The following is a 25,776-nucleotide window of genomic DNA, read 5'->3' on the forward strand; positions in this document are numbered from 1 at the left end:
GACTTCCCCAAACGCCTGTCCAGCTTCAGAGTGGCATCCATGTGGGAAGGAAGGTATAAGAAGGGATGATCCATGATGAATGAGATGAAAAAGTGATGGGTATGCTTAACACAGGGCTTCCCTGGTGGCTGAGCAGTAAAGAATCTGCCTGCAATGCAGGAGTTGTCAGAGATGCAGGTTCAATCCCTGGGTCAGGGAGATTCCCCTGGAGGAGGAAATGGCACCCCACCCCGGTATTCTTGCCTGGAAACCCCCATGGACAGAGGAGCCCGGCTGGCTACCATCCATAGGGTCGTGAAGAGGCAGACATGACTGAAGCGACTTAGCACACACGCAAGCTTAATGCACTTAAAGGCTTCTCCGTTCTTCCCTTTTGTCCTATACTCAGATTCCTTTAGTATATTGGATTTTCCTTCTGGGGCTTGAGTTCCTAGAATCACAAAATCACAAAGCAAAACAAAAGAAAATACTTACCACTTTGTCATAGTCGGTTAACAGCAATGACCACAGCAATATGTCTTGTTTCATTTTGCTGTGATGGGGGCTAGTGGATCCAACCATGATTTGTCATGTGAATGAATGATTGTTTTGATCAAATGTGCACCACCTCAATAAAAAATGGTCAATATGGTAATTGCTAGGAGACATTTCAGGCACGTGCTTAGTGCATGTATATTGGTGATATAATACATATTTGTTGCTGTTAAGTTGCTAAGTAGTATCTGACTCTACAACCCCATGGACTGCAGCACACCAGGCTCCTCTGTCCTCCACTAGCTCCTGGAGTTTCCCCAAATCAGTCCATTGGGTAAGTGATGCTATCTAACCATCTCATTTCTGCCGCTTTCTCCTTTTGCCTTCAATCTTTTCAAGCATCAGGGTCTTTTCCAGTAAGTCAGCCCTTCACATCAGGTGGCCAAAGTACTGCAGCTTCAGCTGCAGCATCAGTCCTTTCAATGATATTTAGTGTTGATTTCCTTTAGGATTGACTGGTTTGAGCTCCTTGCTGTTTATTCAAGGGACTCTCAAGAGTCTTCTCCAGCATCACAGTTTGAAGGCATCAGTTCTTCAGCACTCAGCCTTCTTTATGGACCAGCTCTCATATCCATACATGACTACTGAAAAAAACCATACCTTTAACTGTACAGACCTTTGTCACCTATCTATTCTAATTCTTGAAGGTAGATGTTATTATCCAAACAGAAGCTGCAGAGATGAAGAAACTTGGTCCAGGTCATATTCTTAGAGATGGCAGAGACAGCTTTCAAACTCAGGTTGCCCTGACCCAGAGGATGTTTTTGTCCCAGGAGGCCACCCTCTCTCTTTTGCCTTAAGAGGTTGAACTGAACTGTCTAGACTTCTTTTTCTTTCTTCATAGCCTGGCTCCCCCAAGAGGGCAGAAACGATGCCTCGCTCCTTATAACCCGAAAGAAGCTTCTCATGACAAATTCAGCTAGTATTTATTGGGCAACTATTATGAGCCAGACACTATAGTAGTTTCTGGATGTACAGGGCCCATGCCCCCATAGGGCTGATACCTTGCAGAAAAAAGCAGAAAAAAAAACCCACATCATTAAGTAGGCAAAATGAGAAAATTGAATAGTCACTGAGTACTTACTCTGTAGCTTCCCTGATGGCTCAGTTGGTAAAGAACCTGCCTGCAATGTAGGAGACCTGGGTTCGATCCCTGGGTCAGACAGATCCCCTGGAGAAGGGAATGGCTACCCACTCCAGTATTCTTGCCTGTGAAATCCCATGGACAGAGGAGCTGGTTGGGCTACAGTCCATGGGGTCTCAAAGAGTCAGACACGACTTAGCAATTAAACCACCACTTACTCTGTGCTGAGCACTTTCTTGGTACTCTTTACATATGAGTTCACTTAACCCATGAGATGGTCCCATTCTATATATGTATATATAAATAAAATGATGGGTTTTATTAGAACCCAACAAGTCTTTCATATTACAGAATATTCTCTTAAATATTTAATCTTGAATACAAATTAGTACTATTTGAGTAAGTCATTTTAGCCTAAGAATCAATCAATACTATCTTGGAGTGTTCATAAGGGTAACTTGACAGAATGTGTTAAAAAAAAAAAAAAAAGAACAGTTTAACATGAATTCAGTAATTATTCTTTGGGGGTATAATTTTATAATTGAAAGTGTGGAGTGAAATTTTAAGAAAGACTTTTGTATCATAGTTTGAGGATCCATACAATAAGTTACATTAATATAGTGTGTCAATAGGAATATATACCAATATATTTTTGTTATTGAGTCGCTAAGTCATGTCCAACTCGTTGCGACCCCATGGACTGTAGTCCATCAGGCTCCTCTGTCCATGGGATTTCCCAGACAAGAATACTGGAGTGGATTGCCATTTCCTTCTCGGATCCCATTCTTATCATCCCTATTTACACCCCCGGAGGGTATAGTGCAGAGAAGGAGAAGAACTGGTTCCAGAATGCACATGGCTAGGAAGCTGAAGAATTAGAACTGGAACCGCACCATCAGACCCTTGACTCACAACTCTTTGTCATGAAATAAATACAGCAGCACAGAGGCAAGGTAGAGAGTGAAATACACAGGCAGGAAGTGGTATTCCCTCCAACACGAGAAAACTAAGAAGGGATCCTAATCAAAAAATAAAGGTCAGGGACCTCTGAGCAAAGAAAGTAGCCTGTGCAAAACCACTGAGGTGGGAAGACCTGGGGGAGTCCAAGAAAAGAAACACGTGATGGGCAACTGCTGAAGAAAGGCGCTGATGATCTTCAGGAAGTGAATGAGAGATCTGCTGGGCCACGGAAGGAAGACCTCTTAGTGCTGAGGGAATGGAGTTCTTTTCTCTGTGCCTCTTTCCATACAAGATCTTAAAAACTGCTTTCCTCTTTGATGCCTTCTTTCGTGGACTTGTGGATGTGAGGCAAGCAGAATAGAAATAATGGCCTTCAGAAGGGGCATCTCCCAGTGTTGCTGGCCAAAATCTTGACTTTCTCTGCCCACCGAAGCTGAATAAAAAAATACGGAGATAGAGTTTGGAAGAGAAAAGGTGGCTTAATTCTCAGCTGGTGGAGACAGGAACGCAGTAGCCTCACGCCTCAAGAACTGTGTCCCCTCCCCACGAGGAATCTAGGGGCTTGTATAAGATGAGGGCTCACAGGCAGGAGGTGGTGATGAGGAACAAAGGTGTTAGGATCTTAATTTCTTCCTTCTGCACTATTTCAAAGACAGTTATAGACTGGTGCCAGAAACCCAGTAATTGAGTCTGGAAGTTTGGTGACTCTGTGGCCTTCTTTCTGATATGTAAAGTGAAGATCTACAAGGGGAAGAGTGTTGTTAAGGGTGAACACCAGATACGGGATGTATTTATCATGGGGTCAAAGGAGAACAGGTGTGGAGTGTAACTCCTGCAGAGTTAGGGGACAGGAAAGCAAAGTCAGTTACAGACCTTCAGAGTTGTTCTTGTCATTCAGTTGCTCAGTTATGTCTGACTCTTTTCGACCCCTTAACTGCAGCACTCCAGGCCTCCCTGTCCTTTCTCTGTGTTCCTCACTTCACCATCTCCCGGAGTTTGCTCAAACTGATGTCCATTGAGTTAGTAATGCCATCCAACCATCTCATCCTCTGCCATTCAATCTTTCCTGCCCTCAATCTTTCCCAGCATCAGGATCTTTTCCAGTGAGTCATCTCTTTGCATCAGGTGGCTGAAGTATTGGAGCTTTGGCTTTAGCGTCATTCAGAGTTAGGGGGCAGAAAAAGCAAACTTAGAGACATACAGAGTTAGGAGCAGTTAACGTGGAAAAAAAAATAGGAATATTCAGGCTTGTTCACTGTTCTGTTTATTTTCCTTATTCTAAGGAAAAGGAAAGAAAAAACCTCATTCCTCTATTTTTTTTTTCCTTTTCACTGCAATACTAGCACATCTTGGAAGCCTTCTGACTAGATTCTCTCCCTTTTCCTAGATCAGAGGTGGGTGTTACCAACTCTGCCATGACACTTGCAAGTACAATGCACACAAAAGGCATCACTTATTAATCACTGTGTTCTTTTCCACTTAGCTTTCAAAGAGAACCTCAGACTCCTTCTCAACACAGAGCTGTAGGCTGCCATTTTTAATCAACCAAAGATGAAACTGGTCATCACTGCAGGTGTTTTCTGGTGGTTTCTGGCAGAGCTAAGCCATAGCATTTAGGAAAGGAGTTGACAACAAGGAAGACTTGCCGTTTCTGACGCCCATGGGGGTGAGATCCGCTATCATCCCAGGGGATGGTTCGATCAGGCAACCACTTACGTTTCTGTATCTTCATGATAATCACATATCTTAGGAAAGCCTTTAGGAAGAGGATCATAAAACCAGGCATTGCCTAACAGCGGGTGATGGCGTGACTTGCTAAGAATGTGCTTCTAATGCATTTTAATGACATGCTTTATAATATCTTATTAAAGATTATAAGAGCATCTAATAATCATTTAATAAATATTAATGAAGCATTTACCAATTGCACCTTAATTTACAACACTGGCTTTCGTATTCTTCCCCGGACATTAACACACGGGGACATGGCGGCTCTGACAGGGACCGCCATAGAGAGTCTAGTTCTGTGTCATTGCGCCATCTTGGTAGCATAAGTGATTTTTTAAAAATAATAATTCTTGGAGTGCAGTTCAGTGCAATGAAGCTTGATACCCAAAGCAGTTTTAGCAATTATTATTCTGTTTGGGGAACATTAAAACATAATCTACCATGAATTTATAATCCATAGCTTCTCTCTCATGCATTTAAAAAAAGAAATAATAGGCAATAATTAGAGCCCCTCGTGCAAAGACTCCCGGACAAGTTGGCCAGCGCCCTGTCCCTCCCTGGCTGTTAAGCTTTTGAAGCAGCGGATTCAAGGTTGAGTTCAGAGCCCTCCCCTGCAATTTCCTCTGGATCTTGCTGGCTCTCAGCCAAGCTGGTTTTCATACCTGAAGTCACAGCTCAGAGAAATCCACAGCCGGAAAGGACCCTTGGAAATCGGCCTGTCCACCTCCACTCTTTGGAGAGGAGGAAACAGGCCCAGAGAGGGGATGGGCCATCCGGACCTGGCCACCCAGTAAAGGAAAAGCCTAGATGGGACCCGATCCCAGGGCCTGAGATGGGCAGTCCCATGTTTCCCACACCCGCAGCCTAGGAGAAATGGCCTGTACTTGGAGGGGCATTGGGGTCGAAGGTGGCACCGCCTCCTCGGAGGTCCTGGGCAGTGCCTGACTTCAGGACCAGAGTCTCTGACCCCAAAGTACCAGCCGCGCCTGGACCACGAGTATCTGCGGGCTCCTCCGTACTAAGAGGAGTTGGCCAGCAGATGGCGCTGCAGGGATTGGAACTGCAGCGCCCGCATCCTACAGCGGCCCGGGCCTGGGCCGGGATGCTTTGGACCTGCAACAGGGGCTGTTTGGGAAAAGGCGCTTCCTACCGCCTGCAGGGACCGGTGGACCCCCGAACTCCTGTGGGGATTGCCAGCCTTACCTGGGAGAGGGAGTCAGGACTAGGGTGAGCTTGTGCAGGCACCGGCGGACGCGCACACTGGGGCTCAGATTCGGTTCCCCGTGAGCGGTCCAGGGAGCTTGCTCTTCTGGCAGGACTCAGCCAGGGCCCAGGGTGGAGGTGTCAGCCCGGCGCCCTCCCTCCACGTTGGGTCTTCCTAAAATCCACCTTCTGCGGAATCTCTCTAAGGAACGTGAACACCCTCCTTTCCAGGGAGGTGAGGCCAGCGTTTAAAAGGCTGATGTTTCCTCTTCCGCTTTCCTGACTCTCAGGCCTGGGCCTTGCCACCAGCCTGTGTTTGATGTGTTTTAATTAACAATTTCATTTGTGTGCCCATGACAATACGGTTTTGCAAAGGAGTTTGATTTGCTTTTCAAAACTGCAGAATTAAATGACTAAAGGACAGTGTGGGGCAGCCCTTGTATTTTCAAATACCTTGACTCTCTTCTGTTCTTGCCTCTTTCCCCCATCCCCAGCAGAATTCTCAGTCTTCTCCCTCTCTCTGCCTCTTAACACACACACACACATGCGGCAGCAGTAGCACTTATAAACCTCTCCCCTCTCCTTCTCTTTGAAGCTGTGGCATTTCTGCACCAGATGCAGAGAAGATGGAAAAGCCTGGATCCCCTGGCTAGGGCAGGCTGACCCATCACATACTCTCCCTTCATGTCTCAAATAAAGTGGCCCCTATGCCTATGAGCTCTCTCCCTGCCCCCTTTATTCTCAGGCTCCACCTTCCAGGTGCGAGCTTCATCACCTGTTATTATTCAGTCCTTCAGTCGTGTCCGACTCTTTGTGATCCCGTGGACTGCAGCACGCCAGGCTTTCCTGTCCATCACCAACTCCCGGAGCTTGCTCAAAGTCATGTCCATCACTATCTCCCAGCATTTGCTCAACTCATGGTGATGCCATGCAACCATCTCATCCTCTGTTGCCCCCTTCTCCTCCTACCTTCAATCTTCCCCAGCATCAGGGTCTTTTCATATCAGGTGGCCAAAGTATTGGAGCTTGAGCTTGAGCTTCAGCATCGGTCCTTCCAATGAATATTCAGGGTGGATTTCCATTAGCATCACCTTTAAATCAAATTTAGAGAAAGTTGACCCATGGCTCCTCCTGTTCCAGAAGTTACAGTCTTCTAGTTGGGAGGGAAGGATTTGCCTAGAGCGGCCTGTGCTGTGCCTGGGGATACAGGGGCAGCTGGGTCAGCTTCTAGCCCTACTCGGCCCTGGTGTCTGAGCGGGACCCCTCAGAGGGAGTGGGACCAGAGGTCTGGCAGCCCCTCAGCCTCAGTCCACATGGCCCTGTTCTCTCTGGGCAGCAGGACCCGTGCTGAGATAGCCCAAGGGTTTCTAGGTCCTGCCTCTCCAACTTATGTGCCTGAAGCAGCTTTAATAAGTATCTGTTCAGTTAATAATCAAGGAAATTACTAGAGAGGATGAATCATCTTTCTGAATAAGTTAACTGTTGTTCAGTCACTCAGTCATATCCAACTCTTTGCAACCCCATGGACTGCAGCTCACCAGGCTTCCCTGTCCTTCACCATCTCCTGGAGTTTGCTCAAACTTATGTCCATTGAGTCAATGATGCCAAAGTTTGTTTGGCAAACTTAATATAATATAGTCTGTGCCAGGAACTACTCAAAGTGATTTTTACATATAAACTTGTATATGCCCAATAGAAACCAATAATAGATACTCTCGATATTCCCCCCACCCCCCCCCCTTTTTTTTATTCAGGTGCAATAGTAGAGGTGGAAATTGGTTAAGTAACTTATCCAAGGTGAGATAATGAGTAAGTGGGTTTCAAACCCAAGCAGTGTGACTCCAGAGTTTTGTTTTCTTCTTTCTTCTATAAATGTCTCCACTCAACTTCCTCTTATCCTTAGTCTTTTTCTCCTCTGACCAAGACTAATGTACTTATATTAAACCCAGGCAGGGAACAAGCATGCATAGAATTTAATCCCTGAAGCCCACCTTGCAGAATTTAGCTTTCAAAGGACATGGCAGGCAGGTTTCTGGATGAAAAAAGAGTAGTGAAATTATTTGATTTTACCAGGAAAATGAATAGATTCCTTTCCTTTCATATCTGTAACCTATAATTGTGTTTGGGGTGTTAAAGTTGCAGAAGAAGAAGAAAATAAAGGAGGAAAGGAAAAAGAGAGAAGGAGGGAGAGGAGAAAGAGAAAGGAAGGAAAGAGAGGGCGGGAAAGAGGAAGGGCTGGAGGGAGGAAGCAAGGAAGGGGAAAAAAAACAAACTTTATTTAATCTCCAGCACAAAAACGGTGTTCACAGCCCTGACTTCTCATTTGCCTGTTGCTTGGCATGGTTTCACTGCCTTGAAGCCTGCAGAAATATTGGAAGTCAAGATCCAATATAATAATTGGCTTACAGATTTGAAGAAGGATAGACAGATTTTTCCATTTCCGAGATTCATTAGTCCAGCTCTCCGTCTAATAGACAGGGCTGGCCCTGCGTCTTAGCCATTCTCTAATCAAATTGGCGCACGGTCTGCGCTCTCTCTGGGTGGAAATGGACTGCTGTAAAATTGCTCTGCCTATGGTGTTCGGCTGGCATTGGATGGGGTGGAATCTTTCTCACTGCTGCTTGATCATCTTAAGCTCTTCATTTAATCACAATAAGGAGCTCCCACCTTTTAGAAAATTCAACCAAACATCCTTATGACTTCTATTCATCAAAGACTCCCTAAGGATGTTTTGTGCTCCTGTGTTTTTTTTGAAAATGTGAACCATCTGTGAAACATCAGAGCACTTGGTCTACCTAGAAAATCTGAGAGGAGTGTGGGGCTTGGTGATGCCATCACAGAACACTTAGACTATACCAAAGTTTGCCATTAACAAAGAAAGCCATATGGCAGAGGCTAATGAGAGCGGGTTCTAGTACCAGTACAATCACAGCTCTAACCCTTAGCTGTGTATCTGCAGAAAAACATTTGATACGCCTTGGTTTCCTTATCCACAAGTCTAAATCCCATCAACCAGCCTGCTGTTTGGAAGCCCGACCTCCAAATGAGCTTAACTAAGGGTCACTAGGGGCTTCCCTGGTAGCTCAGCGGTAAAGAATCTGCCTGCAGTGAGGGAGATATGGGTCTGATCCCTGGGTCGGGAAGATCTGGAGGAGGGCATGGCAACCCACTGCAGTATTCTTGCCTGGAGAATCCCATGGGCAGAGGAGCCTGGTGGCTACAGTTCATAGGGTTGCAAAGAGCCGGACACGACTGAAGAGACTTAGCACTCAGGCACACTCTTCAACTCACTGCAGGAAGTTACAGGCTTATTCAAAGTCAAAGGGCCAAGGAGCAGGTCTGGGACTCAAGCTCACCCTCTGCCTGACTTTACAGAGGGCAGTTTCCCCTTCATTGGAGAAGACAAGATCAGAATAGGAAAAGGACTCCAGCCCTTGTCATTTTTTTTTAATGTGTTTATTTTTAATTCTAAGCTGTGTTGGGTCTTCATTTGCTGTACCTGGGTTTTCCCTACTTGCAGAGAGCATGGGCCTCTCACCTCTTGTTGCAGAGAACAGGCTCTAGAGTGCGCAGGTTTCAGGAGTTGTGGCACCTGGACTTAGCTGCTCTGTGGCACGTGGAATCTTCCCCGACCAGGGATTGGCCCTGTGTCCCCTGCGTTGGCAGGCGGATTCCTGACCATTGGACCACCAGGGAAGCCCGGTGCTTGTCATCTGATGAAGAATCAAGGAAATGTGGGTATCTGTCCTTGAAAAAAATGCTCAGGGAAGGAATCATGGAAATGGAACAGAGTGGTACCCTAGAGAGAGTACCCATTGGGTCCAGCTTGTCTGGTGGGAACAGAATCCAGATCACGTGGTCTATGGTCTATGAGGTTGCCTCTCTCAGACCTGCAGCCAGGGTAGGGCCTTATTGCCAGAGTGGGCAGAGAGGAAGTGAGTGGCGGGTGTGCTTCAAGCATGTGGCTTGAACTTTAAGGACAGGGAAGCAGGAAGAACTAGTGGTTAAGAAAATGGGCCCTAAGCCTTACTGCTTGGCCTCGAATCCTGACTCTGCCGTTTATTTGCTGCGTCAGTTTGGGCAGATGGCTTAACCTCTCTGTGCACAAACTAGGGATAAAAAACAGTATGAGCCTTGGGCTTCCTTGGTGGTTCAGTGGTTAAGAATCAGCCTCACAATGCAGGGGACACTGGTTCGATCCCTGGTCCCAGAAGGTCCCACATGCCACGGAGCAACTAAGCCCATGTGCCACAACGACTGAGCTCACGCCTTGCAACTACTGCAACCCATCTGGAACCTGTGCCTCGCAACAAGAGAAGCCCCTGCAATAAGAAGCTCAGGCAGTGTGATCAAGAGTGGCCCCCGGCTGGTCATAACTAGAGAAAGCCCACCTGCAGTAACGAGGATGCACCATGACCAAAAAATAAAATAGGTAAATAATCTTAAAAAAAAAAAAATATTATCGGCTTCATCAGCCATATGGGATGATTCATTCTGATGAGACCGTGTGTGCAATGCCTGGGATTTAGCACCTCACTGAATAAACGCTGGTTGTTGTGATTATTTAAATTATTCTCTGGGCTCCCAAACATCATCCCAGGTGTAACCCAAGGCCTGGAGAATGCAGACACCCATGTCCCATCTGGCCGTGGCGGTCCTCGCTTGCCTGCCTCACGCCCACGGAACCCTACCACCTCATCCGTGATGACCTGCAGTTCATCTCCTCCTCATTAGTGTAATTACAGAGACCTTCCCCTCTTCCAGGAGCACTGCCAGTGGCTGCTAAGCAAGCTTGCAGCCAAGTTGACTGGACGGGCTTCCTCATTATTTCAGGCGCTCATTATTGTGGTTAGCATGGCTTCCTAGACTCGCTCAAGTCCAGGGAAGGACACTGACTCTCCTGTGTGTGTGCTTTAGTCCTCCAGTGGATTCTGGCAAGCTCTGGATGGCCACGATGTCTCCTCCGCTTGGTCCCGGTTAGAACCAAGGAAGGGAGGTTGGGATGGGAGTTGGGTCAGTATTGATCCATTGAAAGGGGCTGCATTAGACTTTTATGACTTCATTGATTTCTCTCCATTGTGCAGATGAGATAGGATGGCCAGGGAGTTCTGTGGGAGGTACACAGTGGATGAGAGGGCTCTGGATTCAGGTGGGTCTGGGTTCAACTCCTGGCTCAGCCTTTTCCTAACCCGGAGAATGTAGTTTAGCTTCTCTAAACCTCCATTCTTTCACTTATTCAAAGGGATCCTAATAATGAGACTGCCTAACAGAAAAGGCAGTGAATGTGGGATGAAACAGGTGGAAAGCGAGGTCGTACCTGATGCCGGAGGGGAGGGACTGAGGTCAGGAGTAATCAACCCTCTAGGAGTCCGGGGGTGAAGGTGGGAGGCTGAAGCCCTCCTCTTCTCCCCGCCTCCTTGCTGGGCTTCAGCTGAACCGAAGAATGCAACCACTTCCAGGGCATCTCGGAAAGGCCCAGGAAAAGAGGGCGGAGCGGATGAGGCTGCAGGGGGAGCTCTATGGCTTTACCTTCCAGGAAATATCTGGAGACTTCTTCGGCCATCCTTTTGGTACCCGACACATGTACGATACGGGGCTTCCTAGGGGGCGCTAGTGGTAAAGAACCTGCCTGCCAATGCAGGAGATGTAAGAGAGGTGAGGATTTGATCCCTGGGTCAGGAATGATCCCCCAGAGGAGGACAGGGCAACCCACTCCAGGATTCATGCCTGGAGAACCTCATGGACAGAGGATCCTAGTGGGCTGCAGTCCACAGGGTGGCAAAGAGTCGGACATGACTGAAGCGACCTAGCACACACGCATGCATGTGTAAGATACCGGAGCATAGCTGCAAGAGGGGTCTTCTTGTCGGTGTGCATAGGAACAGTGAGGACCCCGACCTAGTGACTCCTCTAGATTTAATCACCTGAGGAACTACCTGGGGTTCACCCAGGGTCGTGGAAAACCCAGATTGTGATTCACTTGCTCCGGAGGGCAGAGTTTGAGATGTTGCATTTCTAATTGGCTTCCAGTTAATGCCGATGCTGGTCCCACGGGAGCCACTTTGAACATCAGGGACCCGCAGGGCACTCCCGGGGGAAACCACACCGGGCTTCTGCTTGTTGCGTCTCCTTGCTGGCCCACGATCACCCCTCCACTGCGGAGCTGCCCCATTTATCCTAGTTAAGGGGTTCTGACGTGCCCGGTGATTATCCCTCATGACGCTGATTACCTTATACACTCAAATAAAATGTACCCTATCAAATGCACTGCACACAGAAAGAATATTTATTTGAATATTAAGTACAAATAAGACCTCCCCTGGGATTATCTCAAGGCACATTTGCAGAATTTAATTGCAAGGTTTTGTTGTTGTGTTGTGTGTGTGTGTGTGTGTGTGTATGTGTTTACCACTCAGGTTCTTTCAGAACGCCACTTGTGAAAATATTTTCTTTCCGAAGGTAAAGCTGTGCTCTGCTGGTTTATTATTACTATTATTATTTTAAATCTGAAGAGCTTGCGGAGTTTACTCATTACTTCCAGTGTCTAATTAATACTAATGGTGACAAAGCAAACAGCCAGATGACCTAGATTTTCAATTGCTTGCAGTTTCCATGAATGGCTCCTTGTTGCTTTTGAACTTTTGTGAACCTAGTTCTTTCAGTAACGATTCTTTAAGTTTAGGGTTTGAAGAGCTCATTTTTTTCCTGAAGCATTCGTCTTCCAGCTCTCCTTCCATTAAGCTTTCCAGAAAGGGTGTGAACACACACACACACACACAGCAACAATAGCCACCACCACCCAAGCAACCCTTTCGGACAACTGAACTGGAAAATTAGAAAATGAATACTCCTCAAGCTTCTCCAGCTACGCAATTGTTCCCATTTCTTAAACGATGACATTTTGTAAAGTCACAGATCAGAAAGGGAAAAGACCTCTTAAGACTGTGTAAAGATTTCTTCAGATGCAGAAGGCAGCTCTGGCTTAGAAAGCCAGCCAGAGCTGCCTTCCACTGGAAAGTCACTTCCGTTCCTATTTCTTTGTCTTGAGAATTGGTTCAATGGGACTTAGTTCACCTCACTTTTGTTTTGTTTTGTTTTTCTCTTTCTAATAGTATAGTGGTTGTTACATGATTTATTTCTGTTGACACACTCTACGACCTACAGCGTGAACTTTTAATGTCACAGCAAAAAACTTTCAGAGGTATCAGCCACTTTTTATAACCTTGATCTTTCTACCACTGGGGTATTTTCCACCCAGCATCTAAGCACAGAGCTGAGCCGATTCAGGCCATTCTCAGTTTATAAAAAGAACAGATAACAACGGCAAACAGACTTGGACGACAATTCAGTTTTTGACATTGAGAAGGCACTTTAGGACTTCCACGGTGGTCCTGTGGATAAGAATCTGCCCGCCAATGCAGGGGACACGGGTTCAATCCCTGGTCCTGGAAGATGCCACGTGTCATGGGGCAACTAAGCCCGTGCACCACAGCTACTGAAGTCCGAGAGCCTAGAGCCCCATGCTCTGCGACAGGAGAGGCGACTGCAATGAGTAGCCTGCACACCACAGCTAGAGAGTAGCCCCCACTCACCGCACCTAGAGAAAGACCCCGAGCCGTGACAAACACTCAGCACCACCAAAAATAAATAAACACACACATATTTTTCAAAAGGCACTTTAGCAGTGCTTTCTGTAGGTTACTTTTCTGGTTGCTTTGCAAATACGAACTCTTTCAAATCCTAGGACGACGCTTAGGGGTGAGGCCCAGCTGCGAAATTTGTTCAAGGTTCCCAAGCTAATAAGTAGCAGCATTAAGATTTGAACCTTGCAAGTCTGGCTTCTAGAGTTTATCCTCTGAACATCAGATGCCTCTCAAATGTCTTTCAATTAACAGGATCAGGATGACTGCCCAGATAAGGCCGTGGCCTGTGTATTTCTGCTGAATCTGTTTAATTGGGATGTAGATGATAAAAATATCAACTTCTCAAGAAATCATCATCACATTTTGCAACATTTAACCAGAAGGGGGAAAAAAAAAAGTCTAGTTAAAACATCTCAGTTTAAAAATGTCTTGAAAACTGTATTTCATCTAAGCAGAGGTATGCAAATAGTATGTAAATCACCCACCTGGCCCTCCCCACTCTTTCTCACCTCTGGATGTGGAGAGGGGGATGATTGGAAAATCTGAGTTGAGAGCCCTGTGCTATATAATCAGAGTTCTCTGGCTATAAGGTAATGATGGTCCCAGGGGACCAGTTCAGGGCCATATGCCAAGCCCTTTTAGCTCCTCAGGACATTTCGGTGAGTGTTCAGATTTTCTTGGACCGAGCAAGGGATTGGGGTGGAGTTGGGGGAGCAATTATAACCCTTGATTATGAAGGGAAAAGTGGTGATTGCTTCTGCATCTGAAACAAATAGAAATCATCTTCATAATAACCACAATTGTTTTCTCTCACCGTCCTCTGCCTCGGTTCACAAAATACCTTATTAAATCTGGAGAATAAGAATATGCCTGGGGTAATGGTTTATTATTAGAATAAATAATAGGCACCAGGTCTCCCCCCACCTTGCAAGTTATCAGATGCGAAGACACTTTTCTGGTTTCGCTGGTAACCGTGCGTACATGTGTCAGGCCAGCCTGGCTCTTGATGGCCAGGGGCCGCCCTCTCACTTCAAGACCAGCATCAAGCCTGAAATCAACAGCTCCAAGAGGTCGCATCTTTGCAGGAAGCGGGGTGGCTGCAGGAAGCAGAATGGGATCCGTGCCAGGGGCCGCTTGTGACTGCCACCTCTTGCTGGGTGCTTGTCTGTCGAATCTGTCTGCCTGCACAGCCTCGTCCCAGATCTGGGGAACTTGTTCTGTTGCTAATGGGGTATTTAACAAGTGGGTTCATGGCACACCAAGTGCAAAAAGCATTTCCTCCAAAGAAAACAGCTCTTTAAAACCTGTTATTTGAGGCTCTCTCAAGTTCTGCAGGCATCCTGACCTCTGACACCCCTTTAATCAGATAACCAACACTTGACTCTCCCTGGTGACTCATATCAGGAGCAATGGGTCTCTTGTGATCCGTACCAACATCATCAAGTGGTATGGTTTTACGGGGCCCAGCAGGAGAAGCGGTGCTCACTCAGAGGTGTGTAGTGCTGGTGTATACCATACTCAAGTCATTTAAGGGCTAAAAATCCTAAGGCATTTGAGATTTTCAGGACATGCTTAATAAATTACCCCTAAGCACTGTTGGCTATCAATTAAATATGTTAGAACCTTCAGTCTTTGAGTTTATCAATTCATGTTTACATGTAACACCAACCATTTTTTTTTTTTTTTTTTTCCAATTAGGATTTAGCCTTGCCACGTTCTTTCTCATTCTCCTGACCCCCTTCAGCTCCTCTCGGAAGCTGGAAGCTGGCACCTTTACAAAATCAGATGAGATTTTATCAACAGATTGTGGTTCTCCCTGAGGTTAAAATGAAAATAGTGGAGGAGAGATGAGTGGATCCCCAAGTTCTCTCAAATGCATTTTCTTCAATAATACAACCTGAGCCAAAAATCGAGTTAATTCATCATGGCTGACCTCACTCATTGTGGCTTTTACTTTTCACTATTTTTTTAATTGATTATTCCTCACTTCCTTTTTTGAAGCCTAAGGACTTACTACTTTCCCACACTATTTTTTTCCTCCTTTAGACCAAAAAGAAACAACAGCCAGAACTATTGATGAGATTTATAGTTGCTTATAATATTGTTCAGTCATGTCTGACTCTTTGCAACCCATGGACTGTGGGCCACCAGGCTCGTCTGTCCCTGGGATTCTCTAGGCCAGAATACTGGAGTGGGTTGCCATTCCCTTCTCCATGGGATCTTCCCAACCCAGAAATCAAACCTGGGTCTCCTGCATTGCAGGCAGATTCTTTACTGTCTGAGCTACTATATGCATATATATATACACACATATGCATATACATACATATTTATATTTGTTGAGTATATGGAGGGATGAAAGGGTGGAAAAACAAATAGATTTCAAACATTATCCTGATCTCTAGAAAAAGAAAACAGAATAAGACAGTTCTTTCCCTTGCAGATCCTCTCTGATGTGTGGGAGGGGAAATCTGACTGGTAATAAGGTCAGGATAAAGCAGGAGGAACTGATAAGGGAGAGCTCCAAGTCAGGAGAAGATGAAAAAGGCTGAATCTGAGAAAGGTTCTGAGCCCTGTTGACTAGATGAAGATAGGAGATGGGGGAAGATGAATCCTCACTATTAAACATCTTGTTCAACCAGGAGAGCATAGGGTCTCATGCTGGAGTTTATTGCTTCAGTTTCTAACCTTTCATAAGTGCTTACTTGGCAGCCCTATCAAAAATGGTATTTGCTTCTCTGGAAGCATCTTAAAGGAACAGTACCAGACCTCCCACTTTTTTTTTTTTTTCCATTTAGGCTATAAACTATATTGGTTTTGTGCATTAGTCCCATGGGAGGAAAAAAAAAATCACATGCTAGTTTCCAGATGAAATGGCATTTAGTAAAGTGTACATTTAAGGTATTTTTCAGGGCTGGCTTTTAAAAAGTGCATGGGAAGGGTATTTCTTCATAACTGATGATAAAGTGTTATAATACAGGTGTCTCTTCTCCTGAACCTCTCCCATAATGGTGTTTGAGAATTTTTTTTTGAGAACCTCATTAGATATGAAAGAGAAAGTCTCTCAGTCGTGTCCAACTGTTTGCGACCCCATGGACTATACACAGTCCATGAAATTCTCCATGCTAGAATACTGGAGTGGGTAGCCTTTCCCTTCTCCAGGGGATCTTCCCAACCCAAGGATCGAACTCAGGTCTCCTGCATTGCAGGTGGATTCTTTACCAACTGAGCAATAGTGATAACTTATTAATGCTTCAGAGCATCATCACACTCTGCTTCGAGTTCTGTGTGATGACCACCGCTGCAGCAGAAACACAGACCTGTGATGGGACTCAGACCGTCAACTGGCAATTTGCACTTGATGACCTCTAGGTGACAAACAGGAGGTCACCTGCCACCAGAGCCAGAAGATGTGGGTGTTACCAAGTTGATTTCTAAACAAAGAGCTGATGGCAGGTGTAGGTTCTATTAGGCAACAGTAGAATGTACGGTGGGCTTCCCAGGTGGCGCTGGTGGTAAAGAACCTCCCTGCCAATTCAGGAGACATAAGAAACACAGGTTTGATCCCTGGGTCAGGAAGATCCCCTGGAGGAGGGCATAGCAACCCTCTCCAGCATTCTTGCCTGGAGAATCCCATGGTCAGAGGAGCCTGGCGGGCTGCAGTCCATGGGGTCGTGAAGAATCAGACACGACTGAAGCGACTTAGCACAGCACAGAGGTGTTTGGTGGAGATGACATCCAACTCACAAAGAATTTATGGCATGGGCAGGAACGCCACCAAAGGAGAAGCTGGTTATTGTTACTAGAATATGAGGAATGTTACTAGAATGTAGATGCTGCCCAGGAAAAAGTAATACCATCACTCTTTAATTGCATCTCCCGTTTAGTTTATGTTTTACATGTAGATAAATATGTGATCCATTTTGAGTTAATTTTTTGTATAACGTGTGAGGTTTAAATCAAGGTGTTTCATTTGTTTTTGCTTTTTTGTTTTTTGCTTTGCATACAGACATTCAGTTACTCTAACACCATCTGTTTTGGGGCATATCAGTTTCCATGGTATTAATTTTTAAGTGGTTAGTCTAGAGATTATAATACATATATTTAACTTCCCTTAGTGTACCTAGAATCAGGTGGTTTTTTTTTTTACTATTTTGATTGGGATGTGGAACACTTATTGACATATATGCTTCTTACCCTCCTCTCTTGATGCTGTGTTTATCTTATATACTGCACATGTTGTTGTTTAGTTGCTAAGTCATGTCCGACTCTTTTTTGAACCCATGGACTATAGCCCACCAGGCTCCTCTGTCCACTGGATTTCCCAGGCAAGAATATTTCAGTGAGTTGCTATTTCCTTCTTCAGGGGATCTTCCTGACCCAGGGATCGAACCTGCGTTTCCTGCCTTGGCAGGTAGATTTTTTACCACTGAGCCACCAGGGAAACCCCATATGTACATTGAAAACCAAATTAGACAATTTTGTAATTTGTTGGTTTTCAACAATTAAACATATTTGAAAGAACTCAAAGGAGTAGACTGGTCTATTGTATTCTCATTTACCCTTATATTTACCATTTCTTTGCTCTCCATTTATTCTTTATGTTCCAACTTTCCTTCTGGTTTCATATTCCATTTGTCTGGCAATTCCTATAGCAGTTATTTCAGAGCAGTTCTGTTGGCAGAGAATTTACTTAGTTTCCTTAATATTTCATATTCATTTCTAAGGGATATTTTCATTGGAATTAGAATTCTGAATTGAATTTAGCACTTAGAAAATTATGTGCCACCTCTTTCCTGACTCCCTGGTTTTTGTTTGCTTGTTCAATGAGAAATCCACAGTTATTTGAATTGTTGCCTTCTTACAAAGAGAGCATTATTTGTCTGGCTGTTTTCAAAGTCCTCCCCCCATCTTAGGTTTTAGACATTTGATTATATTTCTTTGGGTTTACCTCTTTAGGGTTTGCTGAACTTGTTGAATTTGTGTGTTTATATCTTTTGCCAAATGTGGAGAGTTTTAAGCCATTATTTCCTCAAATAATTTTCCTGCGGTGAACTTTATTCTAGAATCCTTTATCCTAGAATTATCTTTATTCTAGAACCCTTTATCCTAGAATTATCTTTATTCTAGAACCCTTTATCCTAGCATTATCTTTACTCTAGACTCCTTTATCCTAGAATTATCTTTATTCTAGACTCCTTTGTCCTAGAATTATCTTTATTCTAGGACTCCAGTGACATGAATGTTATAATTTTCTTCTGTTGTTACACATCCCTGGATTTCTTTTTCTTTTCTTTTCCTCACTTAGTTTAGTTTGGATACTTTTTACTGACATGTAAGCTGAAACTCCAGTACTTTGGCCACCTCATGCGAAGAGTTGACTCATTGGAAAAGACTCTGATGCTGGGAGGGATTGGGGGCAGGAGGAGAAGGGGACGCCAGAGGATGAGATGGCTGGATGGCATCACTGACTCGATGGACGTGAGTCTGAGTGAACTCCGGGAGTTGGTGATGGACAGGGAGGCCTGGCGTGCTGTGATTCATAGGATCTCAAAGAGTCGGACATGACTGAGCGACTGAACTGACTGACTGACTGACTCAAATTCGCTGAGTTTTCTCCTGCTGTCTCCGTTCTACATTTGAACTCTTTCAGTGATTTTAATTTTTTTTAAAATTTAGGTTATTGATTTTATAGTGCTAAAATTTCCATTTGGTTCCTCTTTATGTCTTCTTCATTTTTTTTTTTTTTTTTGCCAGTACTATTTTTTTTTCCTTAGTGTTAACCATGTTTTCCTTTGTTTGTTGGAGTATTTTTATAATAGCTGCTTAAAATGTGTATTTGATAATTCCAAATTACCATTTTTCTTTATTCTGGTCTGCTTCCCCCCTCCATCTGCTACTGTTTAATTTTCAGAGATTTTACGTATGTATTCTATTCAGATTTTATAGCGACACTGAACAAGGGAGACAGGGTAATGTAGGCTTGCTCCATCTTAGCTAGAACCAGAACCTCATTACCTGCTTCACTTTATGTGATTGTGAGAAAGAGGCGCGCAAAATGAGAGTTCCCATTGTAGCCGCTTCAGAGTGTACAGTATAAGAGGATTAACTACATACACAATATTATGTGCCCATTGCTGTCTAGTTTCAGAACTTTCTCATCACTCCAAATAGAAACTCCAAACCCACAAGGCACTCACTCACCCCGCTTTGTTGTTGTCCCTGTTTTTTAAGTCACTAAGTCATGTCCGACTCTTTTGCTACCGCATGGACTGTAATCCTCCAGGCTCCTCTGTCTGTGGGATTTCCCAGGCAAGAATACTGGAGTGAGTTGCCATTTCCTTCTCCAAGGGATCTTCCCCGCCCAGGGATCAAACTCACGTCTCCTACATTGGCAGGTGGAGTCTTTACCACCACCTGGGAAGCCCTATTACCGCTCTTTACCCCCTTTCCCTGGCAACCACTAACCTGCCTTCTGTCTCTATGGATTTGTCCCACCTAACAGTTTGTGGAGATACAAGCTTTACTTATCATATGTACTTTGCACACCATAACATTACCTATTTCAAGTATATGACTCACCGTGAGTGTGTTTTGTATATTTAGACAGTTGTACCCATTTCCTGTTTATAATTTTAAAATTGTAATTTTTAAAAAAAATTTTTTGGTGACCCATGCAGCATGTAGGATCTTAGTTCCCCAACCAGGGATTGAACTCTGGCTCCCTGTGGTGGAAGCGTGGGTTCTTAACCACTGGACCACCAGAGAAGTCCCTTCTTCCTTTTTAATATTTTGGAATATTTCCTCCCAGTCCTTTCCTCTTGTCTTTTTTTTTCTTTACTAGTCAATTTCACTATATTTTTTAACACAAAACAAGGATCACTTTTATAGCTGCTTTTACTAAAGACTAAATCACACCTTTTCAGAGAAGGCAATGGCAACTCACTCCAGTACTCTTGCCTGGAAAATCCCATGGACGGAGGAGCCTGGTGGGCTGCAGTCCATGGGGTCTCTAGGAGTCAGACACGACTGAGTGACTTCACTTTCAGTTTTCACTTTCATGTACTGGAGAAAGAAATGGCAACCCACTCCAGTGTTCTTGCCTGGAGAATCCCAGGGACGGGGGAGCCTGGTGTGCTGCCGTCTACGGTGTCGCACAGAGTCGGACACAACTGAAGCGACTTAGCAGCAGCAGCAGCAAATCGCACATTTTAAGCATTTCCCATCTCTGTTTTTTAAAACGATCGTTGTAAATGCTGCCCATTTTGCCATCTTATCAATGCATTATGGGGCTTCCCTGGTGGCTCAGTGGGAAAGAATCCACCTGCAGTGCAAGAGCTGCAGGAGACCTGGGTTCGATCCCTGGGTCAGGAAGATCCCCTGGAGGAGGGCATGGCAACCCACTCCAGTGCTCTTGCCTGGAGAATCCCACGGACAGAGGAGCCTGGTGGCCTGTAGTCCATATGGTCTCAGAGAGTTGGACATGATTGAAGCAACTGAGCACTCATGCACAGTAGTACTAAAATTTACTTTTAATTTTTTTCTATTATTACACATGGTAATATTTACAGCTTTTAAATAATGCTGCAATTAATTGACACATAAATAAACATTTGTGTGTAACTCTTTTCTTAAGAGCTATTCTTAGAGGTGATACTTCTGGGTTAAAGGACACAGCAAAGCACTGATTTCTAGATTTGGGGCTCTGGCATATCCTAAGTAATGATTCCTGTTTTTGTTTTAGAGAAAGTCAAAAAGAAACCTTCAATATAAAATACGTAAAATATACATCAAAAGTCAGCTCCAAAACCTTCTTCTCCTTTAGTATGTTTCAAAAACTCTCCATATATTGTCAGATGTTAGGTATCAGGGATTGCCTCATTGGTGGGGGAAAAAAAAAAAAAAGCTAGAAATAAACAGAATAAATTGTGAACGCATACCCAAATTTCCTTTTGGTTTTGTTGCTGGAGTTGAAGGTGGAGTTGGCTAGTCACTCAGTCATGTCTGACTCTTTGTGACCCCATGGACCGCAGCCTGCCAAGCTCCTCTGTCCATGGAATTCTCCAGGCAAGAATACTGGGGTGGGTATCCGTTCCCTGCTCCACCGGATCTTCCCAATGCAGGGATCGAACGCAGGTTTCCCACATTGCAGGTGGATTCTTTACCATCTGACCCACCAGGGAAGACCACTCCCCATAGAGGGAGCGTGACCACAGGTCCCAGGTTGCCTTGTCACCTCCATATCACATCTGCTGACCCCAGGATAATCACTACTAATACCCCACACACTCCTTTAATGCCCATATATTTTTTTTCATTTTTTTAAATTGGAGAATAATTGCTTTCCAATGTTGTGTTAGTTTCTGCTGTATAGCAGCATGAATCAGCCACATGTATACATGTATCCCCTCCCTCTTGAGCCTCCTCCCCTTCCTACCACCCACTCCACTTCTCTAGGTCATCATAGAGCACCAAGCTGAGCTCCCCGTGTTATACAGCAGCTTCCCACTAGCTATCTGTTTCACACCTGGTAGTCTATGGGGTCGCACAGAGTCGGAGATGACTGAAGCGACTTAGCAGCAGCAGCAGCAGTGTATATATGTCAGTGCTACCCACTCAATTTCTCCTACCCTCTCCTTCCCACTCTGTGAACATATTTGCAGGGAAGGGATGGAGTGTATATATATATATATATATATTTTTTTTTTTTTTCTGTCTGGTCAACAAATTATATCGTTATTCTAAGGACACATCCTTGCTTTTCAGATCAGCTCAGTCGCTCAGTCATGTCCGACTCTTTGCGACCCCATGAATCGCAGCACGCCAGGCCTCCCTGTCCATCACCAACTCCCAGAGTTCACTCAGACTCACATCCATTGAGTCAGTGATGCCATCCAGCCATCTCATCCTCTGTCGTCCCCTTCTCCTCTTGCCCCCAATCCCTCCCAGCATCAGAGTCTTTTCCAATGAGTCAACTCCTTGCTTTTAAGAAGCACATTTTGGTAGGGCATGGCATAGTGAGAGTGAAGTCGCTCAGTCCTGTCCTACTCTTTGCGACCCCATGGACTGTAGCCTACCAGGCTCCTCTGTCCATGGGATTTTCCAGGCAATAGTACTGGAGTGGATTGCCATTTCCTTCTCCAGGGGATCTTCCCGACCCAGGGGTCGAACCTGGGTCTCCCACATTGTAGACAGACACTTTACTGTCTGAGCCACCAGGGAAGTCCTAGGGCATGGCATAGGTATCACTAATCTTTTCCTTTTTTGAGCTTGTGGGAGATATCACAAGTTGATCAGAGTTCCCTTCTCTGATACAAGCACTGACCTCAGAATTTCCCCCAACGCAGTCCTCAGGGACATACTGCTATCTGATTAGAACTGGACCATAAAATGTAACCCATTTGCCAGGTGATAGGTGATATTGTGGGCCCTTAGCATCAGCAAAGATGCTGTGTGCTGACCAGTGCTTATCCCTGATCATCTTTTTTATTTTTTACTTTTCATTTTATATTGGAGTATAGCCAACTAACAATGCTGTGGCAGTTTCAGGGGAACAGCAGAGGGACTCAGTCATACACATACATGTACATCCATTCTCCCCCAAACCCTCCTCCCACCCAGGCTGCCACACAGTATCGAGCAGACTTCCCTGTTCTGTAGTAGGTCCTTGCCGGTTATCCATTTTAAATACAGCAGAGTGTACGAGTCGATCAAACTCCCTAACTATCCCTTCCCCTCTGGCAACCAAAAGTTCATTCTCTGAGTCTGTTAGTCTCTTTCTGTTTTGTAAATAAGCTCTTGTGTATCATTTATCTTTAGATTCCACCTATCAGGGATGTCATATATTTCTCCTTCTCTATCTGACTTAACTTCACTCAGTGTGACCATCTCTAGGCCCATTCATGCTGCTGCAGATGACATTGCTTCATTCTGTGTAATGGTTGAGTAAGTGGACCTTCCATGAGGAATGCCTGAACTTGTTGGGGCAAGAGGGAAAGCTTCACCCTGGTCAGATTCTACCTCCCGCACCCTCATTCACATGCCTCTCTTTATCTACCTTCAAGACTGTAGCTCATTCTAGCGGTGTTTCTGGATGACACAATTGAAACTCCAAAAGAACTGGAAGCTATTTGGACCTAAAGAAAACATTAAATGCATAATTAATTAATTCTGGGTCTACTTTGAACCAAATGATTAGAAGTAATTTTCCATTTTCTTTCATGCTGTTTTCATGCAGAACCGTCTGATTTTCCCCCCCTCTTTTTCTTCTCTTTGTAGGTTTCAAGACAACAGATGAATTGTGAAAGAGAGCAGCTAAGGGTAGGTGTATGTGCTTGTAAAATTCTTCCTGGGTCTCGTTTCTGTGTGATAAGCAAAAATTTCCCTGTCTCTCCCCAGACACAGGATTCTAAATAACGGGCTTCATCTTAAGACCAGTTGAGTTGAAAATATTTATCCCGGCTAATTTAGTATTGATTGAGTTGGTAAATACAGTATATCTTCTTTTGAAGTGCCATTATAGTAGATATGGATTTTTTGATTTAGATTCAGCAATAAATACTTCTTTTCTGGAATTTGTTTGACATCATTGTACTCTTTTTGTGGACGATACGAGGTCTAAGTAATAACAAAGGTCAAAAGAACGCCTAGCTGCCTCCTTAATGTGAACGCCAGGCTCTTTGCTGAGTGGCTCAAATGCTACATGGCTGTTAACTGGGGTGGGTGAGCCGCTACTAAGTCAAGGACATTTTCTAGGAGAATTTGAGTCCTCCCTAGACCTTTTAGTTTTGGTGGCATGTGTATCTAGGAGGAGACAGAATTTTAAAACTCAAATGCTATTTACCTTCCTAAAAATGAAACTCTCCCAGTGCTGAAGTGCATTGGTTGTAAACAGTGTTGCCTCGATGAGAGCAGAGAACAGTCTGCGTATCAGTGTAGCTTGGTTCTGCTTTGTTCTGCCGTGAAGGTGTCATGGTTGAGATCCTTGATGGCCTGGGTATGGTATCTTAAGAAACGTCTGGATTGCCTCCTCCACCCCCCATTTGTGTTTTTAAAAAAATGCATCATGTTTTGGATGGATGAATGTGAAGTCATAGTTGGCCTGTCTTTAATGTCACTGGTGGAAATTGGCAATTTTTACTGGACTGTGTGCTGTATAGTCATGTTTGTTATAAAAACGAAAGGGATCTGTTACTTTTAAAAGCATAACAGCAAGGTTAGGGGTTAAGCCTTGTGCTTGAAGGGAGCTTACAGCCGCCTAGTTTATTGAAGTGTTCTCATGTTGCTTACACTCTCTGCCTTGGAACTTTTCAGAGCCTTTACTTCCTGCCAGTCTCAAGATGACAATGATTTGCAGAGTTATTTCCATTTTACAATAGCTTTTGGCATCAGGTGTGTTAAATCCTTATGTAAAACAAACAACAAAATCCAGTTGTGTGGAACGGAGAGCTGGTGGGTTGAAGCTTTCTGCTTTTATGCATATTTATTGTATGTGGCGTCCCAGCACGGCCCTATGGATTAACCTCTCATCTCTCCCCACTTCACTCCTAAGTACCTGTGCCTGCATTAGCTGTGACTTCTTCATGAAACAGCCTTCAAGATGTTTTAAGCTTTCCTGAAGTCTCTTACTGCTTTTCCCTGCAGTCTGAATTACTGGTTCATCCTAGTAAATAATGTATTGCAACTTCAGATTTCTCTTCCTGTTTAGATGGGGACGATGTGGCCAGAACTAGGTCAGAGCTAGATAAAGAGGAATGCGTGCTTTTTTTTTTTTTTTTTTTTGTCTCCAGGAGGCCTTGATAAATTCCTCAGAATTAAGAAAAAATTCAAATCTCTATGGCAAATGAGATTCCCCCGGCAAATTAAGGACGCAGGAGGTAATGAAGTACTTGTGTGCAGTTGGAGGGCTTTATTATTTTGCACTGATGGGGGCACTGTCAACAGGGGTGTGGTTGAAGAACAAGAATGGAGCACACCCCCCACACACACACACACTCTGTTGAATACATTTCAAGCTGTGATTTGATATGAGGAGTCATACAGTTAACTCTAACCTGGTGCTCCAAAAGCCCTGTATAAGACCATCCCTGATACCAGGGACTGAAGCTTTGTTGTTGCTGTTGTAGTCTGCTTTTACATTTTAAAGTAATTTATGTTTTGAATCGATAGATACATTCCAATCGATAGGAAACACATTTATGGGGTTTGAAATTTAAATGATGCCCAAGGGAATGCAGTGAAAATTTCCCTTCCTATTTGAATCTTAGGCATCCAGTTCCCTCCTGGGAGACACCCAACTGTTATTAGACTCTGTCTCATCTTTGACAGCTGTGTCTTGTATATGGATATTTTCTCCATCTTTTCTGTTTTCCTTCTCCCCCTTTTTCTCCCTACCTGATCCCTCCTTTCCTTTGAGTCCTCTCTTGCGTTTATACTCTGCCCTCCTATTACCTGAAAAGAAAACTTTCTTGAGGAAGGTGATTGCTTTTTTGTTAGGAAGACACACTTTTGGGGTGTTCCTGAAAAGAAATCTGGCTCTCATCTGAAATACCTGGCTATTTTAATGAAATGCGGTATTTCTTTTTTCCTTAGAAAAAGAGGCAGTGGGAGAAAAACAGATAGTGG

The 25,776-nt window shown here is 44.4% G+C and overlaps 1 protein-coding gene across 9 annotated transcripts in view; it reads left to right on the plus strand.

Annotated features, from left to right (window-relative positions):
- Positions 1-25,776, plus strand: part of RBFOX1 (RNA binding fox-1 homolog 1) — a 2,433,924-nt gene that overhangs the window by 1,692,881 nt on the left and 715,267 nt on the right. For all 9 annotated transcript variants that reach the window (XM_024984898.2, XM_059881313.1, XM_059881315.1 and 6 more), the window contains one exon: positions 23,431-23,472. In XM_024984898.2, the coding sequence (XP_024840666.1) occupies positions 23,431-23,472 (42 nt within the window). The remainder of the gene's footprint in view (positions 1-23,430; positions 23,473-25,776) is intronic.

This window comes from Bos taurus, chromosome 25, assembly GCF_002263795.3.
Source record: "Bos taurus isolate L1 Dominette 01449 registration number 42190680 breed Hereford chromosome 25, ARS-UCD2.0, whole genome shotgun sequence".
NCBI lineage: Eukaryota > Metazoa > Chordata > Mammalia > Artiodactyla > Bovidae > Bos > Bos taurus.